At 34.9% G+C, this 20,351-nt stretch overlaps 2 protein-coding genes across 2 annotated transcripts in view; both read left to right on the top strand.

The window, feature by feature from the left end:
• The window catches only part of LOC149571486 (ribosomal protein L6 family protein), a 41,711-nt gene extending 30,655 nt beyond the window's left edge, over nucleotides 1-11,056 (top strand). Inside the window, exon 2 of the mRNA XM_089813003.1 lies at nucleotides 10,393-11,056. Coding sequence (XP_089669129.1) covers nucleotides 10,490-10,801 — 312 coding nt within the window. The 5' untranslated portion in view covers nucleotides 10,393-10,489 and the 3' untranslated portion in view covers nucleotides 10,802-11,056. The remainder of the gene's footprint in view (nucleotides 1-10,392) is intronic.
• LOC149571485 (uncharacterized) overlaps nucleotides 1-20,351 on the top strand; it is an 87,720-nt gene that overhangs the window by 30,640 nt on the left and 36,729 nt on the right. The gene's annotated exons all lie outside the window — the stretch shown is intronic.

The following is a 20,351-nucleotide window of genomic DNA, read 5'->3' as shown; positions in this document are numbered from 1 at the left end:
GTTTCTTTATAACCAAAACCACTTGGCAACAAAACCATTGTAATCACAACCATTTAGGGAAGCAAAACCATTGTTAGATTAGGTCTTTCCCGCTTAGGGCACATTTTCAAAACCATTATTGGAAATAGTAAATTTCATCTAGGGCATCCATTACTAAAGACGTGAGCGTAATAGTATCAAATAAAAAGAGGTGTGACAATATTTTCCATCCAGAAGTCTTCTCGTTCCCATTATTTGAATTTGCTTGCTTTGAATTCTTGCTGTCATCTTCATGTCTTGTTCTTGGTTTGGCGCTTGTAGAAGTGCTTCATGTAGCTGGACAATTCAATAGAACTTTGAATTTTTGCAGGAAATTCAAGTTTACCATAATTCCTTTGGCATTTAGACTCGGTCATGATTTTATACTTGTTTGAATTCCATCTTGGGGGCGTCTCACTTACACTTGAACCATCCAATTCTTGACCACCATTTGCCCTTCATTTTGAACTTGCACTTGAACCATCCAATTCTTGACCACCATTTGTCGTTCATTTTGAACTTGCACTTTCACTAGATTTTGCCATCTTCCACCTTGTCATACAACACCATGCATTAGATCTTCATATTTTGAAAATTTTAAAATAACGATAAGAAAGATTGCTCACGATACCACCCTAGTGACTTAGTCTTCCTCATCATTGAACCAAAATAAAGATACCATTATTTAATGTTTATGCTCTGAATTTGACTAATTGATATCTAAAATTGCAACTCACATCAAGGAATCATCAACAAACTTACCAAGGGTTACATATCTTATATTATAGAGTTAGCTATGATCCTCAAATCTGAAGCGTATTATGTTCATAAGATAAAGTCTACAGCCCTCCCTTTCAACTCTAATTCAAATTAAAGGTTATATGTGCATTGGAAAATAACAGCCTTGAATGCCATGTGAAACATTGAATAAGCACCATCATTTGCCTCACTGTACTGTTGCTAAAAAATTCTGAGTTTCAAACCAAAACTTGAAACTAAATTACATTTCTGGAGCTTCCAATGGCCTTCCGAATCCAATTTTTAATTGGTCTCTGGAAAGTCTTTGAATTCATGGCATGGCTTCCACATTTATGTTTCAAATTTGTAATTTGTTGCTGCAAATGTCCAGCTCCACTTGTCAAAAGTTTGCTCCCAATTAAGCTCGATCTCCTCTATATGCAAAATAACTGGAATGGTGAGTGTTGAGAGGATTTTGTTCTCCTATTATACACCCAAATCTAAAAGAGATGTATTTTTTTCAGCCTGACCTGATCTCAAGGAGAAGTGAATTAAGCATTTAATAGAAATGCACCACATATTAATGATATAACAGCCCTCCATATTTTAAATCGCCCCTCTTAATATAAAGAGAATCATGTTTTCTTTGGATATAAATAGACTGCGTTTTGGTCCATGTAATCATTTCTAATTAAATGCTTGGTATTTAATATTAATTCTTCCCCATTTGGATTTGAACTCTCCGTCAACAAGATCGGGTTTGGCCTTTTAGCATTAAATTTGAACTTTATCAAATCAGATATATGGCCATTGGGATTAAATAATTGGTGGCCCATTACGTATTTGATGTGCTCATTCAAAATTAAGTCGGTGGCCTTTTGTATTGAAACCGTGGCCCCATTTTATTAACTTTCCCATATTTAATAAAATCGTCCTCCCTAAATCCAACATGGGTAACTTGCTGCAATTTTTTCAATAAGATCATGCCCAATATGAAGAGTTGCCTCACATTGGGGGTTGAAAATTGTTTTTAAAACTCCATATTGATGGACCTTTCTACCGTTGACTCCATGTAATTCATTGAATGACAATGCTTTGATTAAAATCAAACCATTAAAATTTGACCATATTTTACAATCCACTTATGAATTTCATAATTTGAAAGCATTTTGATACTCGAGGAGAGGTAGGATGGTTTTGTGGTTGAGATTGCTTATTAATCTTGGAATGGAAACAACCATCTACTTAGGCAAAATCACTGATCAACAAGTGGAAGCCACTAACCCACTTAGGCAAAACAACTACGCATAAATTGGAAACCACTCATGAATTACACATAATTGCAGAATTGCTTAGTGGAGATCAAGGGTGACGTAGGCAAGCTGTAACCAATGTATAGTGCAAGTCAAGGGTCATTTAGGCAAGTTTGAACACGTGAAGTGGAAATTAAGCTTGACCAGGCAATTGCATATAAATTGAAGTGGAATTCACCATGTAGTTAGACAATTTGAAGCATAAGGTGGAAATCCATATCCACTTATGAAAAGTCCATTTCAAATCAAAATACCCCCTCATTTTAATATTTTGTATCAATTTCGTAATCACCATATTTCTTTCTATATTTCCCCAAATGATAGTTCCATATGATCAAAATCTTACCAGGTTTGAATGCCATCCAATATCCTGATTTCAGTAAGTTTGGTTTCATCAATGTCAGGGATGCAACTCAACCAATTTATCTTTCCATGCTAAGTCCTCATTGTGCTTTTTTCAAGCGTCAGAAAAATGTTGCCAACCATCTACAACAAACTAAGCTAATACCCTCAACAACAAAAAGAGTGGGTCCTCATTTGCAATGGAGTGATGGTGTGAAAGCCTCACAACAAGTAGGAGGCTTAATGGAATTGTTGCCATAATATAATCAAAGTAATTGTGGATTAATTGTGTTGCTTTGGAGTATTGCATGGTTTCTTCAATTCCTCATTTAGGATTTTATTTCATGTTAAGTAGAAGTCAAATTTGGTGAATGGGAGATATTGTTCAACTTTGATTAATGGTGAAACTAGTGTCCATACCTTTTGGTACTTGTTGGTTGTAAGTTATAGTGCATGGTTAATTTGGACCTAAATTGCAGTATCTAACCTAAATTGCAGTATTTAGCTTCTATTGGATATGTTTATTTATATTGCTCCTTAATAGTGTATTTGGATGAATATTGACAATGTGAAAACCATTCCTGCATCTTCAGAAGCTAGCACCCTCCTATGCTTAGTTGATTCAGCGAAGCAAGGACTGGTTAGAGGCTTACCCCATCATCAGCATCATTCTACATGCTTAGAGTTAGATAGAATTTCTAATCCTTATCCTCGTAGTTTATTTGGTTGGAAGTGTTTGAAGTAAAAGTCAAGTTTATATATATTGAATGAACAATGCAAATACCTTTGTGATTACCAACATATCACATCATAAAACTGAGTGAAGTCCATGATTAAGATGGAACCTTGAGGTTGTCTCATTTGATCATACAAGTCATCTACATTGTTTAGCATATGAACATTGTTATTCAAGAGAGAGTTGGGGATTTGGTGTTGCATCCTTGGAATGCTAGGTATTCGATTCCATATGTTGTAGTGGAGCAAAACTCACATCAAAAGTACCCATAGCCCTAAATGGGTTTTTCCATCTAGAAATTGTTTGTTTTAGATTTTTGTATTCACCTTTGAGAAGCTTTGGGATGATTTGATCTCATGGGGGACTAGATTGGAGACTCGTTCAACTAGAGTAGCAGGAGATTGTAGGGAGTGTTGAGACTTTAGCTGAAGTGGATGAGTAGGATGATACATGAAGATAAAAACATCCAAATTCGAGGAATGACAATATGTCATATAGGTGGAGTTCGACAATGATACCACTTATCCACTAATTGTATTGGGATTTGTCTCCTTTTATATGCCTTCAAGTGTTGTTATTGATTGAGATGATGTCTTGGATGTTATTTGTCTGATGAAAAGTCTTCTTTCAATATCTTGTGTGGGTCTACAATGTATCATTGAGTTTGATGGACACCAAGTGAGTATTAGATAGCATCACCACTAACCTGGTCAATTCTTGGGTAGATGAGTCTGAGGTGGTTCATAAAATGGCATTGGCTACAAGAATTAGATTTTGTTATGGTTCTTAAAATGGCTTTTCCTTTGTTAAGTTCATAAAATTGTTTGCTTGTACTCACAAATTGGGTTTGGGAATAAATGTTCCATGGGATCAATAAAAAATTATGGCAAAAAGGGCCAAATTAAGGTTGAGAACCTATATCACTTGGCCCAACATCGGATCTGCACAACACTAGACTTTGTAGTGCATCATGTATGACAAGGAACCAAGTACCTTCCTTCTACTTGTATAAGAGGTTGCAGATTTTCGTACACAACTTTGTATCTTGGAGAGCCATCTCCACCCTCGCGAGACATGTGTCGGAGATGTAGATGCATCTTAGAGACTTATCATGCTTCTTGAGGCTTCATTCCACATCTCCTGCCGTCTCCCACTAGGTTTTTTGGCAGTCTCCCTCACGTCTTCTTTGACCAAAGGCATGTGTAAAGGTTACAAACAAAGTGAAAATTCTGTTTTCCACCATTCAGAAACCATGGTGGATGAAGTGGTTGAACCAGATGGCCTTGTTGAATTAACCCTAGTTCTACTTCCGCCTAAGGAACCAGAGATTACAATCAAAGGAATCAGAGCCTGAGAGATGATTATCCAGAGAGCATCATATGAGGGCCTTGATATCACTTATCAAAACATTGAACTGTAGGCAATAGATTTCTGATTTTCATTTTTTGTTTGCATATCAGCATCAAATTGTCAATATTTTTGAATTTCAATATATATTGTTAATCTAATATTGAATATGTAGTGCGAGTTTTGACCTCTTTGACACTTTGACACAATGACATTTGACATTTTGACTAATCTATTTAAAGTTAAATGTTTACTTTACCATTGTTCTAGCTTTCAAAGTTCTATGTCATGATATCTTCTGGAAATTATTATAATCTATTTTAAAAAATTGGTCTCCAAGTACCTCCGTCTCCTAGTTTTCAAAATTAGCCGTACCGGTACTGGTACCAATCTCCAAAGTCTTCAGGTACCCCTGTATCCTAGTGACCTTGCTAAAAACATACTTATTTTTAGCTGTATGCCTGTGCTGCTAAATCTGCTGTTTCCTAATCAAAATCAGATATCTCATCCATAGAAACATGGGCATCACATCCTCAACAATCCATGCTAAAATGGATCTATGTGATTTAAGGAAAGTTGTCTTTAATGTCAATAGGCAGAGGTATTATGAAAGATGCAATTCAGTTACCATCCACTGAAAGGTGGTGTAGTGGCTGGGATTTTGAAAGAGATACCTTCAGTCACCAACATCTTACAATACAGTGATTTATATGTGCAGCGACCTATTAAGCAAGCATTTCAATTTATATGTGCAGCAATCCATTATGCAAGCAGTCTGATGTATATGTTCAGCAATCCACGTGGAACATCCTACACTTTCACCGATTTCACTAGATTAGTAATGATGGTCGAATAAATTATTAGAAGCCACTTATGATATGATTCATACAGAGACAGTTGTTAAGACTAGTCATCAAAGTAATACAAAGAAAGAGTTGCCACTAAACTAATCGTTATTTAAGAGTAAAAATGCATTTTTTTTGAAGTGGTGTGATTTAACTTGAAATATATATTGTTAAGAAAAACTACTCTTGCAGTGCGATTTCTAAGCTACCAAGAGACATGTCCTAAGGAATATATCCTTTCGTGTGAATACATTTCAAGATTGCTTGAGAGTTGGATGAATGTCTGGGAATGATATGAAGGAAGATCGAGTGTATACACCAATTTTTAGAGAAAGCATGATATGATGATCATTACAGACTTGAGGAGAAAAGGTGTTTGTTTTAGATTTTGAAAGAGGTGATTGTAGTCATGTTATGACAGATTCATAATCAGATTTTTGGAAGTTTGTGGAAGACAATATAGCAGATTTGAGGAAGAGATTTGTAGTAAATTGTGGATAGATCATCCGTTGATTAAGAAACATTGCTAAGGTTGAAATTTCAGTGAGGGGTTGGTGCCTCTAGTGGACAAGTGCTGATAAATAGAGTGAGGGGTTGGTGCCTAAAAAAGTAAAGAAATTATTATATAAAGCAAGTAATTTGCCATGGTATTCTCCCATAGGGCTTGCCATGTAAATATCGTGTTTGTGTTATTTGCATTTGAATGATTGTTGTAACTGTGATTGATAAGTTAAAATTGGTAAAAGTTGTTATATTGATTCACCCCCGATTCCCCCTACCCCGTCAGTATAACCATGCGCTCATCAGTTGGTATCAAGCTCCTTCAAACTAGCCTAACCAACTAGAAGGATGGCCTAGCACCCTTGGGTGGAGAAGGATTCTCTTCAAATAAGCCCCATTGTCAATGGAACAAGCTATGCTTTTTGGAGCCTAAGAACGGAGACTTACATAAGTGCCCTAGGCTATTAAATTTGGCAATCACTGATATATAGATATAAAGATCTGTCAACTCCTCCAAACAGATCCAGTAGGAAAGAAGGCATATGAAAGTTATGCAAGAGCCCAAAAAACTGCAATTTTATGTGGATTGACAGAATAAAAAATTGTGAAGGTAATGCACTGCAAATTTGCCATGGACATATGGGATGAATTAAGGAACATCTTATGAACGCAACACCAAAGTAAAGAAAGCCAAACTTCAAACTCATAGAAGGGAATTTGAAAGCCTCAAGATTTTTTATAAGAGCACATTGCAGCAGATCTTATTTGAGTTGATGAAACATTTAAAATTAATACCCTACAAGGTCTTGGTGAAGAAATAGAGGGATCCATGAGAGCTCAAAATATATTAAGGTCACTCCTTGATAGATTCGATGCTAAAGTCTCTGCAATAGAAGAAATGAAGGACTTGGACAAATTACTTATGGATGATGTACATGAAATCCTTACAGCATACAAAATGAGGACTGGAAAAGTGGATACATCTAAAGTGGAATCAGCGTTCAAAGCTACAAGGAGATAGAAGGCTAAAGAACTGCCATATAAAAGTCATGAGAAAGAAACAGTTAAAGAGGAAGCTCGCTGTGCTTGAATGTTGGGGAGAAAAAACAAAGGTAGATTTTTTCTGGTTAAATGCTTTGATTGTGGTGAAGTTGGACACTATAAGAAGGTGTCCATATTGAAGGGAAAGTGATAGCAAAAAAGAACCTTACTCAAGAAAGGAAAGCAAATATAGTCAAAATTTAACAAAAAGACACGATGAGACACAATAGACATCTGACGAGAGTGAGTGGGATAATTATGAAGAGGAAATGCTATTCATGGCAAATTTGAATCTGAAAGGAATATTATAGAAAATATTGACAGAGAAATCTATCTCCAACACAAGGATGAAAAGTTCTAGTCTAGTCTTGAAGATGATGATAAATATATATTTCAAGAGGAGCTGTACCGTGCCATAGTTGAAATTGAGAGACTTAGAAGGAAGAAATTAAAATCTAAGCAACTATTTCAAGAAGAGTTCCAAAATACTAATTTTTTTGAAGAATCAATCATTAATTTAATAGTTCAAATAGAGGAAGCAACCAGACTGGAGGAGGAAATCATATCACAACTAAAGGTGTATGAAGAATGTCATGTCCACGCCATGTAGAAGAATCACAATGTTATTAAATCACCGATCACTGTAATTATCCTGGACAAAGAGATACAAAGAGCAACAGTTATTAATCTATAGGTGACATTGAATTTCAAAGTGTGACACTTTTGCTAATAGGCTCAGGCTAAAAGATGCTAGCAATTCATTGAGGAGAGTTATAAATTAAAGAATTTAGCAAAGGCAGGGATCTCCTATAATTAAAGAGATTTATTAAACTGTTATTCTCCAAGTGAAGCGATGACAAGTTGTATTTTTGCAAGGCATTAGTATGATGGAAAGGTGCAGCCCTTCTCACCAGAAGATATACAAGAAAGAACAAATGCATTTGGAAGGGAGGATCATCATGTCATGGAAAGAAGTTATAAGTTCCTATCTGAATTATCAGACAGACTGATCTGCAAAAAGGGTCAAGAAAGTAAGATCTGATATTGTATGAGATTAGGTCTGAGATAAGGAACTTGCATCTATAGAAAACAGTCTTGTGCTCTAATAAGCTTTGTGGATGATGCTATTTAAAATATAATCCTTTGTGTCTTTCAATCTAGTTAATAAGGGGAATTTGCTAATCTGTCTATATTGCTTTAAATAATAAATTTATGTATTCTTTAATAAACCACAAGCAGTCATAAGGGAATGGAAGGAAATAGGTTAGGGAAATCTGGAAAACCACCCTCCTGAACTAAGTAGACAACTCCAAGGGATGGAGCTGGTTATAGTTGGATGTTCCTGCCCCTTGTGGGCTGAGATGTGAGTATATTGACCCAAGGTATGGAACCGATCATTGATGGACATTCCTACCGCTTGTGGGATAAGAGGTGAGTTGTCACATTGGATGATTGTGTGCTCTTGGGCTTAGTTGGGTTGGGCAGTTTCCTGGTGCTCTTTTGAGTTTCGTAGCAAACTAAGCTATGATTGATTATAAGATAGATAGCTACTCATAATGCTTACCATATATCTGCCTCTTTATGAACTGGCGTGTTTGTTCATTATTTTTTTAAATTATTGACGATTAATGATCAACTTAGTTCACTTTAGTATACTACTTTTGGAATTGTTGTTTTGGTTTACAAACAGGTCAATTACAAGTCGGGGACATTACAAGTGGTATTAGAGCATGGATCCTGCCAGCCCACAGGAAAAATATATGAATAGACTTTAGAACATTGCGAGTCCATTATGAGTTGTCTACGAGTTTCAGGTTCTTAACCTTCTCTTCACAAGAAATCTAAATAGGACTTATATTTTTATACCTAAACTATGGTCTACCACAAAAATATATCAACATGCCATACAGATCATTGTACAATTTGGTCTCCACACATTGCTTTAGCTATTAACAATTTAAAAAAAAAAATAGCAGCAATTGTGAATCACAAAAGATCAACAGGAACAAAGATGGACCATAACTCCTCTTGGCCTCAATTATAGTGACTTCAGTTTGTAAGTGCTCTAACACAGATTATTCACAGGAAGCAACATGATCATAAAAAGTACTGCATCTGAAATAGAGACCCACTGGGTGTAATGAATTTGAAACATGTAAACCTAATGGAAATATCTAGGAGGAAGGACTAGGTTTGCAGCTAAATAGCATAGAAGAATAGTCAGACTTCAGAGTGCACTCAAAATTCTTCTTTGGCTTCCCGTATAAATAAAATGTAAATACAAACACATCTTGTTAGTTCCTCAAATAAGAAAGAATCTAATATTGCTAAATTTATATAGACATGTCAATATATGATTTTACTTACAAGTATACAGCTCTCGTCTGTTCACTACATTGCAAATACTTTCTTTCTCTGTTGTCCACGAGAATGGTTTGTATGATGTGGCCCTAAAACATTAGTGCTCTAGCTTTGCAATTTAGTGTGTTAATGCCTACACGGATGTGGCTTCCAATCTGGTAATGTTCTTTTCTGGAAATTCACTGAAATATCTTGTAAATGTCCTCCATTGATGTGGATTTCAATAAACAGTTTTACCAAATTACCAAAATATCAAGTGATTTTTGCTCTATCAATTCTCCTATTTTGCCCTTTAACTACTACTCAAATGCTTGCTGACCAGGTATCTCAATATATACATCAGACATGCATTGCTTTTCAAATTGGCAATGCAAGCAAGGTACAGCACAAGGACATTCAACATTGTACTGTAAGAATGAATATAGTCTAGAAGTGTTACAGAGTCAGCACCAGTCAAATACAGAATAATGTTCAAACGAAATTGTAAAAAAATTAACACAATGTAAAGGAAGTATATACATGATACCAATCACTATTCGTAAACTAAAAGAGATTAAATTAGGGCTAATTTATTAATTTAGTGGCGGTGAGAGTTACTGAGAAGGATTACAAATGCTTGAAAAGCAAATATATATAAAAAATTACCCTAAATGAATGGCAAATAATTGGGAATAAATCTGTCTGCAATTTAATTAAAATATTGTTGAATAGCAGCACAAAAATCATGTCCAAATATGAGTGCCAATTTCTTATTAATAGTTGCTATTGTAAAAAGATTTTTTTCTTCTAGGAAATACAAATGTTGTAAATATGACACTGTAGCAGAGACATTTAAGTACATTTTATCATTAAAAAGGTTTTTTCTACTAGGCGAAAATGACATATATGAATGCACAAAAGTATCCGTATTGAAATCACAGAGATGACACTAGCACAGAAAATGACTGGAATGCCATGGTTCATTGGTATATGTTTATGAGATGGCAGTTTACAATTACACCCGGGGAAGAGCAAGACTGCAATGAAACATAATTACGATGTTTTATCTTTTGAACTATTTTTTCAATTTATCACGTGTTTATTTACCTTATCCAAAGTTAATCAGGCCAAGGAAAAATATCTGATTAGTTTTCTTTTATGGTTACTGCAGATAACACGAGAGTATTAAGCATGCTATTTTCACGGGTTACCTTGGATTATTTTAAGGTAGCTGGTGAATTATAATTTATTGATTTCATTGTATATCAATGGAGGCCAAATTCTTCCGGTTTTTGAAAATTGTTGGAGTTGGCTATAAAGCTCGGACTGAGGAGGAAGGTCGTAAGCTGTTTCTAAGGTTAGGATATAGTCATGAGGTTGAACTGGATGTTCCACCTAGCGTTCGCACCTTTTGCTTCAAGCCCAACATAATCTGTTGCACAGGATTAGATCTGCAAAGAGTTACCCAGTTTGCTGCTACTGTTAGAGCTTGTAAGCCTCCAGAAGTATACAAAGGAAAAGGCATACTCTATATGGATGAGACTATTAAGAAAAAGGAAGGGAAGAAGAAGGCAAAGTAATTTGTTCAATGGCACTTCAAAATTTTGAATTGGAATATTTTGGGGTAGAATAGCGCGTCGTCTATTCTTGAGAATGCAGAGGTATCTTGAAAGATCTTATTTGAACCATCATATATCCACAGGGCTTTTTGGAAGATTAACAGAAAAGACGTGTAAATCCACACTTGTGCCTTTTAAGATTACAGATATTTGGTTAAAATAAAAACGTTGTCTTGATTAAGAATATATGATTAAGATCCTTACTAATTTTGTGAATATCGTTTTGAGTTCAAGTTTACTTTGCACCACGAAACATTATTTTTACATCATTACACAATTTTATTAATATGTTTTACGGTTGTTTGAAAATTGTTAAAATAATGGATTTGATTTTAAAAAAAAATTCACAATGGACTAATGGGCAGTGAGTACATTAATAACTTTATGGTAATGACCATGCGCAGGATAACAAGATTTTCAATTGTAAACCTCTAAGGTTAATCGAAGTATTTTTTTCAATTCATAATATATAGAGAAGATTAAGGATGAAAATATAAAAGTAAGGTTTTTCAAAATACTAATTTCTGAGATCTACTATTTGACACTGTACGCAGCAACATATTTGGTCTTATTTAAAAATATGTTGTTAATAAAAGTTAGTGTGTTAGCATATATGTTTGCAAATTGTAAGACAATGCCTTAGTATTTGATGAGTATAAATTATAATTTTTAGATAATCTTTAGGTTTAATTGTTTTTTTCAGTATTATTTTTCTAAATATTTTGTAATTAATTTATTCAGTTATAATAAAGTCAAGTGAGGTCATAAATAAGAAACCTTATTTATGTCATGAATATATTACACTAATGTTTGTCCAAATCAGCAAGCTTGGTATTTGTTTGGAACATTGTGTAATCATTGAAAATAATGATGGACAAGATTGAGAAATGTTTTAGATTAAGGTAAAAGCAGGTTTTGAAAGGGCTCTGAAACCCATTACATCAAAGAGAAAGATAAACTATTAAGCACAACCAGGTTTTAAAAGGACCTGAAACCAGCCAAACAACTAAACCAAGTTTTGCAGGGACCTGAAACCAGCAGATATGACCAGTAAAATTAACCAAAAACTTCGGAATCTGAAAGGACAAACAGACTGGAGCAAAGCAGCCAGGAAGGCTATCCAAACCAGATACCAGAAAACTAGAGACAAGACCATAACACCAACCCAGAAGAACTAGTCGGCATAAGGGAACAAAAGATTATCTTTTTAAAATGAGGTTACCCTTACGCGACCGAAGGGTCATATCTAAAGGGGGAGCAGAAGGCTTAGCCTTCTTCCCTTTAACCGCAATCCAACCGTCCTCAAACTTTGCTGCCTCGGTCACCCAAACCTCAGAGGACAAAGACCCATCAGAAGATTGAGAAATGTTATATGGTATCCTTAAGATGAATTGTTTTCTATAGGATTATTAAAAGGATGGTGTGAAGGGTCATAATAAAACATAAAGTTGTGTGTGGTTGTTGTGCCCTAGTGTCTCATTATTATATTGGGGTGCTAGAGTATTATTATTATATAGTGATTGATATTATAATAGTGTTAAATGGAGGTATTAAGGTTTTGATTGATATATTTCTTATCTTTCTCTTTGCATTTGTTGCTTCTTTTTTCTTGAAGTTGAGAGGTAGTTCCATGGCAAGTCAATGGGTGGAAATGGATTAAGAGTCTAAAGGTCATGTTTTGGATTGTAAGGAAAGGTGTCAATTGCAAATCGAAGGGGATGTTAGAAGAAACTTAGGTAATTCTTCAAGTAGATGGCTGGAATATTTCAAGAGCAACAAGGGCTAGAGAGTCTAATAGGAATAATTCTTTGCTAAAGCTAAAGGGACTTATGCATATTGTGAAGGTAGTGAAGATCTTGTCAGATTTGATTCTTCCAATTATGGATGAGTCATAGGAGTTGATGGAGGATTGTAAGCTTGAAATCAAGGTTCAAGATTGTAGAAATAAAATATTATGGGTTCCAATGGTGTTGATAGTTGAATCATAAATTTGATGCTAGTGGAGCATGTACAAGAGAGATTTTTATTGCAAATTTTTTAATGTTGTTGTTATGACGTTTGGTTGTCTCACCTCAAAGGTACTCTGGAAGTTGTAAGTGGGTAAACCTTTCTTGTATTAGAAGGTTGTAAAAAAATTGAAACCTTTGGTGAATGAAAGTTCATAATGATATCAAGTTTTTTGAATTAGAGGATATCATCTTCTGCATGTGGAACTTGTGAATGCACTTAATTATGGGGGTTGTTAAAAAAAAAATTAGACGACGGGAAAAATCTACTTGAGGGTGCTCATATGGAGAAATGAAATGTAGCTAAGCTACAATTTCTCTCTGTTGCTGTTGTTAGAGTTGTTAATATGGAAGTAGTTAACACTATCTTTTCCTTTTGTTTTTACACTATTAGTCAATGAATTGTGATTTTCTTTGCTAGTTCTAGATTAGTTTTCTTGTAGTAAGGATTTTCCTTTTTTTTTAAGCTCTTCATGAGATCTCTCTAATTTTAAGGACATTTAGTATGTTTTATATAAAAAAAATCTTATAGTGATTACGCTTTTAAGATAGATATATTTTATATTTTAATTATCTGTAAGAATGAGCTCTATGAAACCCTTATGATATTTAAACTCCAGATTATCTATGTGATATTTTATGAGAACACTAAGATTAAAACAATATGAAAGACAAAAATAATGCAAGCAAAGTTTCTAAATAGATCCTCACCTTTTCGAGAATGCTTTTTTTTAACAAATTTCAAAACCTAAAAATATATTTAAAACATAATTTTTTTTTTATAACATCTAAGATTGGTGTTTAGGGCTTTTGAGAGGCATTTCTTCGCCTACATTTGATTCTCTTCTTGGTACTCATTCAAGTGTTGTTCCATCTACAGTTCTTGCTCCCCCTTGTGTCACAAAGGTTAATTTTCCATTGATTGTTGTTGGCTATGTTCCTATTATTTAGATTTGTTTGGCACTCTCTTTTGTTCCTAATGCTGGTGGCATGAAGGTTTCTTATGTAAAATTCTCATGGTAGAGTGTCCTTGATGAGTTCTCGTCTGCCATTAGGATCTAATTGTCCTTCCTCTGTGATTGTTGTATGTGCATAGGTGTTAGATATTGAAGAGCACTACACTCATATTTTGTCATTTCCTTCTTGATTTGAACTAGTGCACTTTGGAGACTTGGAGGCCCCTCACTGAGGGCATGATTGAACTCTATGTTTAAGTTGGGGATTTTTTGTCACATTCCTCCAATTAGACAATGATAGGATGTGGGTGATGGATGTGGAGAAAGCATTCTCTATTAACCTTGCTTTTGTCCCTTTGACCCACATACAAAATCCTTGAGTAGTCTACCTACTTGGTTTAGACTTCCTAATCCTCCTCTCTAACTACTATCTTGTCTTGAATCTATCAACAATGTTATTGGTTGTTTTCTTATAAGAAGATTATGACAATAAACGATGACCATACTACTTCTGCTCACATTCTTGTAGACATTGATCCCTCCAAGGATTTTCTTGGGGACATTGTTCAACTGATTGGGGATCGTAATGACCCCTAATAGGGTCTTACTTGATTTTTCTCTAAAATTATTAATTAAAGTTTAGATTATGTTTGTTGCATACTAAGAGAATCCTAAATCTCTATCATTACTATAATTAGAAACACTAATTGACCTATAGTACATACTTAATCCTTAATTCTTCATTCCTCTCCTTACCTCCAACCCTAAGTCAGATGGTAGAATTATTGCAGGTCGAGTAAATAAATAGTCTACTTGAGGCTCCCTCATTAACAAAGCCTATTTTGGGAATCCTTACCTCAATGTGACCAAATTACTCATTCCCATGTGTAAACTCCCTATCTACCTAGTTGTGTTAAAAAGTGATTAAAGAATTAAAACTTAGTTCATATTATTATAAATATATGTAAGATGTAATGCTTCTAAATGAGGATCCAAGTTCATCATTTATTTAGCAATAAACATGTTTACGTCTTCATTCCTTACTTCTCTCCTAAACATAATCTCAATGAGAGCGTGGATTTACTTGTCACAGGGTACCTCTTTAATATATTCATATAACATACAACATATATATGGTTATGATTTCATTATTATTAACACACACACACACACACACACACACACACACACACACACAGAATCCCTTATCGGTATTTAATGTATACTTCTTAATATACACACAACTCACCTTCATATTTGCTGCTGTGGCATATCAAACAGATGTTACAGGAACTAAAAGGGTTAAGTATGCTACATGAAGTTAATGTAATGTTTTAATTGTGTTTTCAATTTTAATATTTTAATAAAGTCCTATGTTGTGGTGACATCAATGGATTGGTAATTCGATGAACTCTCCAAGTATAGCCACTTAGGACAATGTGTGTTTGATTTTCAGTTGAGTCAGTTTCTTTAAGTCAGTTTTGTGTGTTTAATTATTAAGCTAACTAAACGATCGACAACTACAGGAAGTTGGCAATAGTTTTTGATTCCTCATGATTTGAAAAATGGCTCTTTGTTCTTGATTTTGGATGACGTTTCATCTTCCTACATCAGAGATAGGAAAGTATTGAAAAGACATATTTTGTAATCGATAGAGGAGGGGATGCATAGCAAAGGAATAGAAAGTTTGGAGTTTTTTTAAATTTTTGTGAGTCTAGGGGTTTGAATGTGCGATTTTCTTTGTTTTTTTCCTAAATCGATATTCTGAACCTCAAGAACATATCGATGGTTTTGTTTTAGAGTAGCAACACATTGAACAGTTTTGAATATAAGTTAAATTTGCTATTTGAAATTTTTTATAAGAAACACGATCTTCTGATTTAGTTATATGTAAATTTCTATTGTTTTGAGGGTCGTGGAAATCGATGGAAGTCCTTTAAACTCTCCATGATTAGATTTCTGAGATCGTGGAGGAGTTATGTATTATATTTTTTGTTTTGTTTTTCTTCTGTTTTCTTGTTCTTTTTTATTCTAGTTCGTATCCACGCGAAAGCCAATCTCTGAATTCAGTGAATATGATTCATGTATTCACCGATATGATTATTCACATAATTGAAAATGTGACAAGGAAGAAAGTTGGTTTGTATTTGGACTTTGATAAAAGTTGTGAGTGACTGAAAATATAATATTCAACAGTTAGTTCGGCCCCGATTTATAAATCTCATATGCAAAACGGTGGTGTGGATTTGAATGTAGTTTGTTGTTGATTGATAATCAGTTCATATTTGTTCTGGTATTTGGTTCTACATTCGGATGTGAGTAAGTTTTCCATATATCTCGAAGTCAATGAGGAGTCTGGTCGATCTATGTTAAGTTAGTGTAGAAAACAAATGTAGCTATAGGGGGTCAAGAAAGTCCCTGTTGCATGTTAGTGTATGAATAAGTATTAAGATAATCAATTAGATAGCAATCTGAGGTTGATTTAAAATTAATCCTGGAAGGTGTATGTGCCCCTTGAAGCAACTTAGTCGAGTGATTGATTTCCTCCTAAGTTTTCCAAGGTGAGGCTTTGCATTAATATTTATATATCAATTGACCCTCTTTCAAAAAATCATAACACTTCATAATCATAGTCCTTTTGAAAAACCACAACCTTTCATAATCATAATCATTTCGAAAAGTCACAACCTTTCATAATTACAACCCTTTCAAAAAGTTACAACCTTTTATAATCATTATCCATTAGAAAAGTTACAACCTTTATAATTATAATCCACTTGAAAACTCACAATCCTTCATATTTACAACCCTTCAACAAGTCACAACTTTTCATAATCATAATCCATTTGAAAAGACACAACCTTTCATAATTACAATCCATTTGAAAGGTCACAACCCTTCGTATCTACATCCTTCTCAAAAAGTCCCAAACCTTTTGAAGAGTTGCATTTTTTCGTCATTGCAAGCCTTTGAAAAAGTCACCTCCTTGTTATCTTCTCATTCATTTCCTCTTCAATTAATCCTTCTTTAACTTCTAGCTTCTCCTCTTCTTCCCCCCTTCTAAATGAACTTTCCTCCCTTTTATATCCCAATTTGAAGGAGTTCCATCTCTTTATTACATATCTCTTGAATTTTTTTTATATTTAGTTAATTTATTTTATTCTATATTGTTAATGAATGTAGCTTTAATCAGATAATTCTCAATCGATAGAATCAAATGTTTGAATAGTCTATCGATGGTAAACATTTGATATCTATCCTACACTATAATACTTCAAGAAAATATTATATGATAACTATGATAGTTATCATATTCATTGAGAAATTAACTTGAAACATTAAGAAATTAAAAAAAAATAAAATCTTACAAGTTACAAAAGATTTAAACTTTAACATGGTATTCAAGAAAATTATGTTTGATCATTAAATTAAAAGGGATATATATATATATATATATATATATATATATATATATATATATATATATATATATATATATTTCCAGTTGTTAAAAGATAATAGGATTTAACATGAAATTCCTTTGCTGATAAACCCTTCACAGGGAACCAACTAATGATCTTAAGCACTCTGTTAGATTAACCTAGTCGATCTCTAGAATAACGAGAATTAAAATTACAGAGGGATTCACTAGTTTGTATAGAAGATTTTTCACGCCTGGGTCAAATCAACCTCACATAGTTCTAAGTACATCGACCTCACAAATGGATCAGATCAAATGTTATTTGGAGTGACGACATATGTAGACAGACATAGTCAAAATTGACTTATTTTTTCTAAACCTAATTTCTTCTTTAATGTGTGATATTTACAAATGTCCATAGATAGACTGAGAAAAAGATAGTATAAATTGGCAAATTTTTAACATGACGAGCACTCTTTCTAAAATTATTCAAACAAGAGCTCTGCAGAGCTTGAGTCCCTGCCTTAATATAGAAAAATAGAAATAACAAAACAAGAAGCAATTATAAAAATTAAGAAGTATTCAAACAAGGAAAAAAAGATAAACAAGTTGAACTATATTTTCTAACCTTACATAACAATATATAGAATAAAGAAGTAAGTTCTATCTATTTTAAATAAACCAATATTGTAATTACAAATTTTCAACCAAGATTACAGTACAACATACCAATTCACGACACTATGCACTAGTAATGGAATCATTGAGATAGTATGTAATATTTAGAAAACACTATGCCAATTTGATATTTTTTTTTTTGCAAAAAGAGGGGTAAAAATTTATTAAGACAGAAAGGAATACAACAAGGAGAGCTCAACAAGGAGCTCAATCCTGAGCAACAAGATCATCAAATTCTTGCACCATCTCAAAGGACAGTTGCCTCCTATCCCTAATATTCCAACCCGGATAATGACTAGATGCCCATTTGGCTAAACAATCAGCAGTTCTATTCCATTCACGAGGAATATACGTGAACCTAATGAACTGAAAAGAGGAAGAGAAGAAAATAATTTGCTTAACAACAGTAGCCAGCTGCCAACTAACATCCTCAAGCTCTTGCGAAGAAAGCATGTTCACCACTACCTGGGAATCAGACTCACAGATAATCTTACTCCATCCCCGCAAGCAACACTGTTCCACAGCATATAAAATAGCCTGAGCTTCCATGAGATTGTTAGTATAATCACCCTTATGAACTGAGAAGAAAAATTTAACATCCCCAGAACTACAACGAGCCACTCCGCCAATACCAGTCGGACCAGGATTCCCACGGGAAGAACCATCAGTGTTAATTTTCAAAACTCCACAGGGAGGAGGAGTCCAGTGCCCATCCCGGTTAACCCGACCCTTCCTTTGATGATGAAGCTGCCTAGACATAGAAGGAAACCTATGAGCTGCAGCCCCATTCTGCAGATGAAAATTGAGGCGATTACAGATAGCAAGATCAACCGGATCCATACCCCCATCAAGCTCACACTTCACAAGAATAGTTTCCTGAAGAGAATGTGATATTTTCCACCAAAGATGCAAAACACCAAGCCGAACATCTTGGAATATGCGACGATTCCTCTCCAACCAGATATGCCAAAGCATGAAATATGGGCCAGCAATCCAAGCAGCATGGAGAAAAGAAGACTTGGAGGGAGCAGTACCCAAGCAGGCCCAGAACTCAGGCAAAGAGGAAGCATGCTGACAAGAGCAACCCCAAGCACGCCACCAAAGGTGCCATATCTGAGTAGAATAGGAGCAATGGAAGAACAGATGGGAGACAGACTCCTCTCCATTACCACACAAAACACAATAAGAGGGGCCCTGAAATCCACGTTTACAAAGATTATCCCAGGTAAGACAACGGTTGTGAGCCACTAGCCACATGAAAAAATTGCACTTGGACCAAGAAACTTTATTCCAAACTTGCTTCCACCAAGGGACCTCAGCATCCCCAAATAATTGTCTAGTTATCTCCTGATACCCAGCAGAGACATGATATTTACCAGACAAGATACCGCCCCAAGCCAAAACATTTGGACCAAGCAAAGAAGAACACTCTCTAGAGACTAGAATTTGAGAAAGCTCCTGACGATCCATGTCTGTACCTCCAGGAGGCCAATCAGAAGAATGCTTCCATCTGTAAACAACAATAGGTCCCAATTGATAAGGAGTCTTGTAATGAGCCACTTTATCCCATCCAGCGGCAAGAAAAGAGTCACAAAGAGGCTGAAGATGAGGGTATATGGATAAAATGGAAGGGAATCCATCCCAAGCATCAGACCAAAACAAAGCCTGAGAACCTCCTTGACATATCCAAAACAGACCCCTCTTTACCAACATCGCACCTGTCTTCAAAGTATGCCAAACCATTGAGCCACGACCTTCAAGAGGAAGTGCAGAAACAAAGCAAGGATCAACACCATGAAAATATTTATGAGTGATAATACGAGCCCAAAGTTGATGTTGTCCAGAGCACCATCGCCAATAAAGTTTAGCAGCCAAAGCTTGACTACTCAATAGAGCAGATCGAAGACCAAGACCACCCTCCTTTTTAGGCCTACAAACAGTTTCCCAATTAACCAAGCTCCATTTAGTACTACGCAAATTACCACTCCAAAGGAATTGTCGAGAAAGAGCATCAAACTCCTTGAGAAAGTAAATAGGTGCAGCGTGAACCATGCTTCGATAAGTAGGAAGAGCTTGGATAACAGCTTGAAGAAGAGTAACCTGGGCAGCAGTAGAAAGCCATCTATGAGTCCAATGGTTTACCTTATCCTGAAGCTTGGTAATCAAATTTTGCCAAAAGAGACGTGGCTGCCTGGAAACAGCAATAGGGATGCCAAGATAAGTCAAAGGAAGTGATCCTATCTGAAACTGTAGGATACCAACAATCCTGTGCTGAATAGAATCAGGAGTGTTAAAAAAGTAAATGGAAGATTTGTGCTCATTAACTTTTTGGCCTGAAGCTGCCAAATAAACGTCCAAAGCATGTTGAAAGGCTTCAGCTTCCTTGATCCTAGCAAGACCAACAAGAGCAGAATCATCAACAAATTGAAGATGGGAAAGAGAAGGTAAGC

The sequence above is a fragment of the Cupressus sempervirens genome, chromosome 2, assembly GCF_028749045.1.
Source record: "Cupressus sempervirens isolate cs-2001-9-10 chromosome 2, ASM2874904v1, whole genome shotgun sequence".
Lineage (NCBI taxonomy): Eukaryota > Viridiplantae > Streptophyta > Pinopsida > Cupressales > Cupressaceae > Cupressus > Cupressus sempervirens.
Note: the sequence above shows the minus strand (reverse complement) of the source record. Positions and strands in the feature narration are given on the sequence as shown.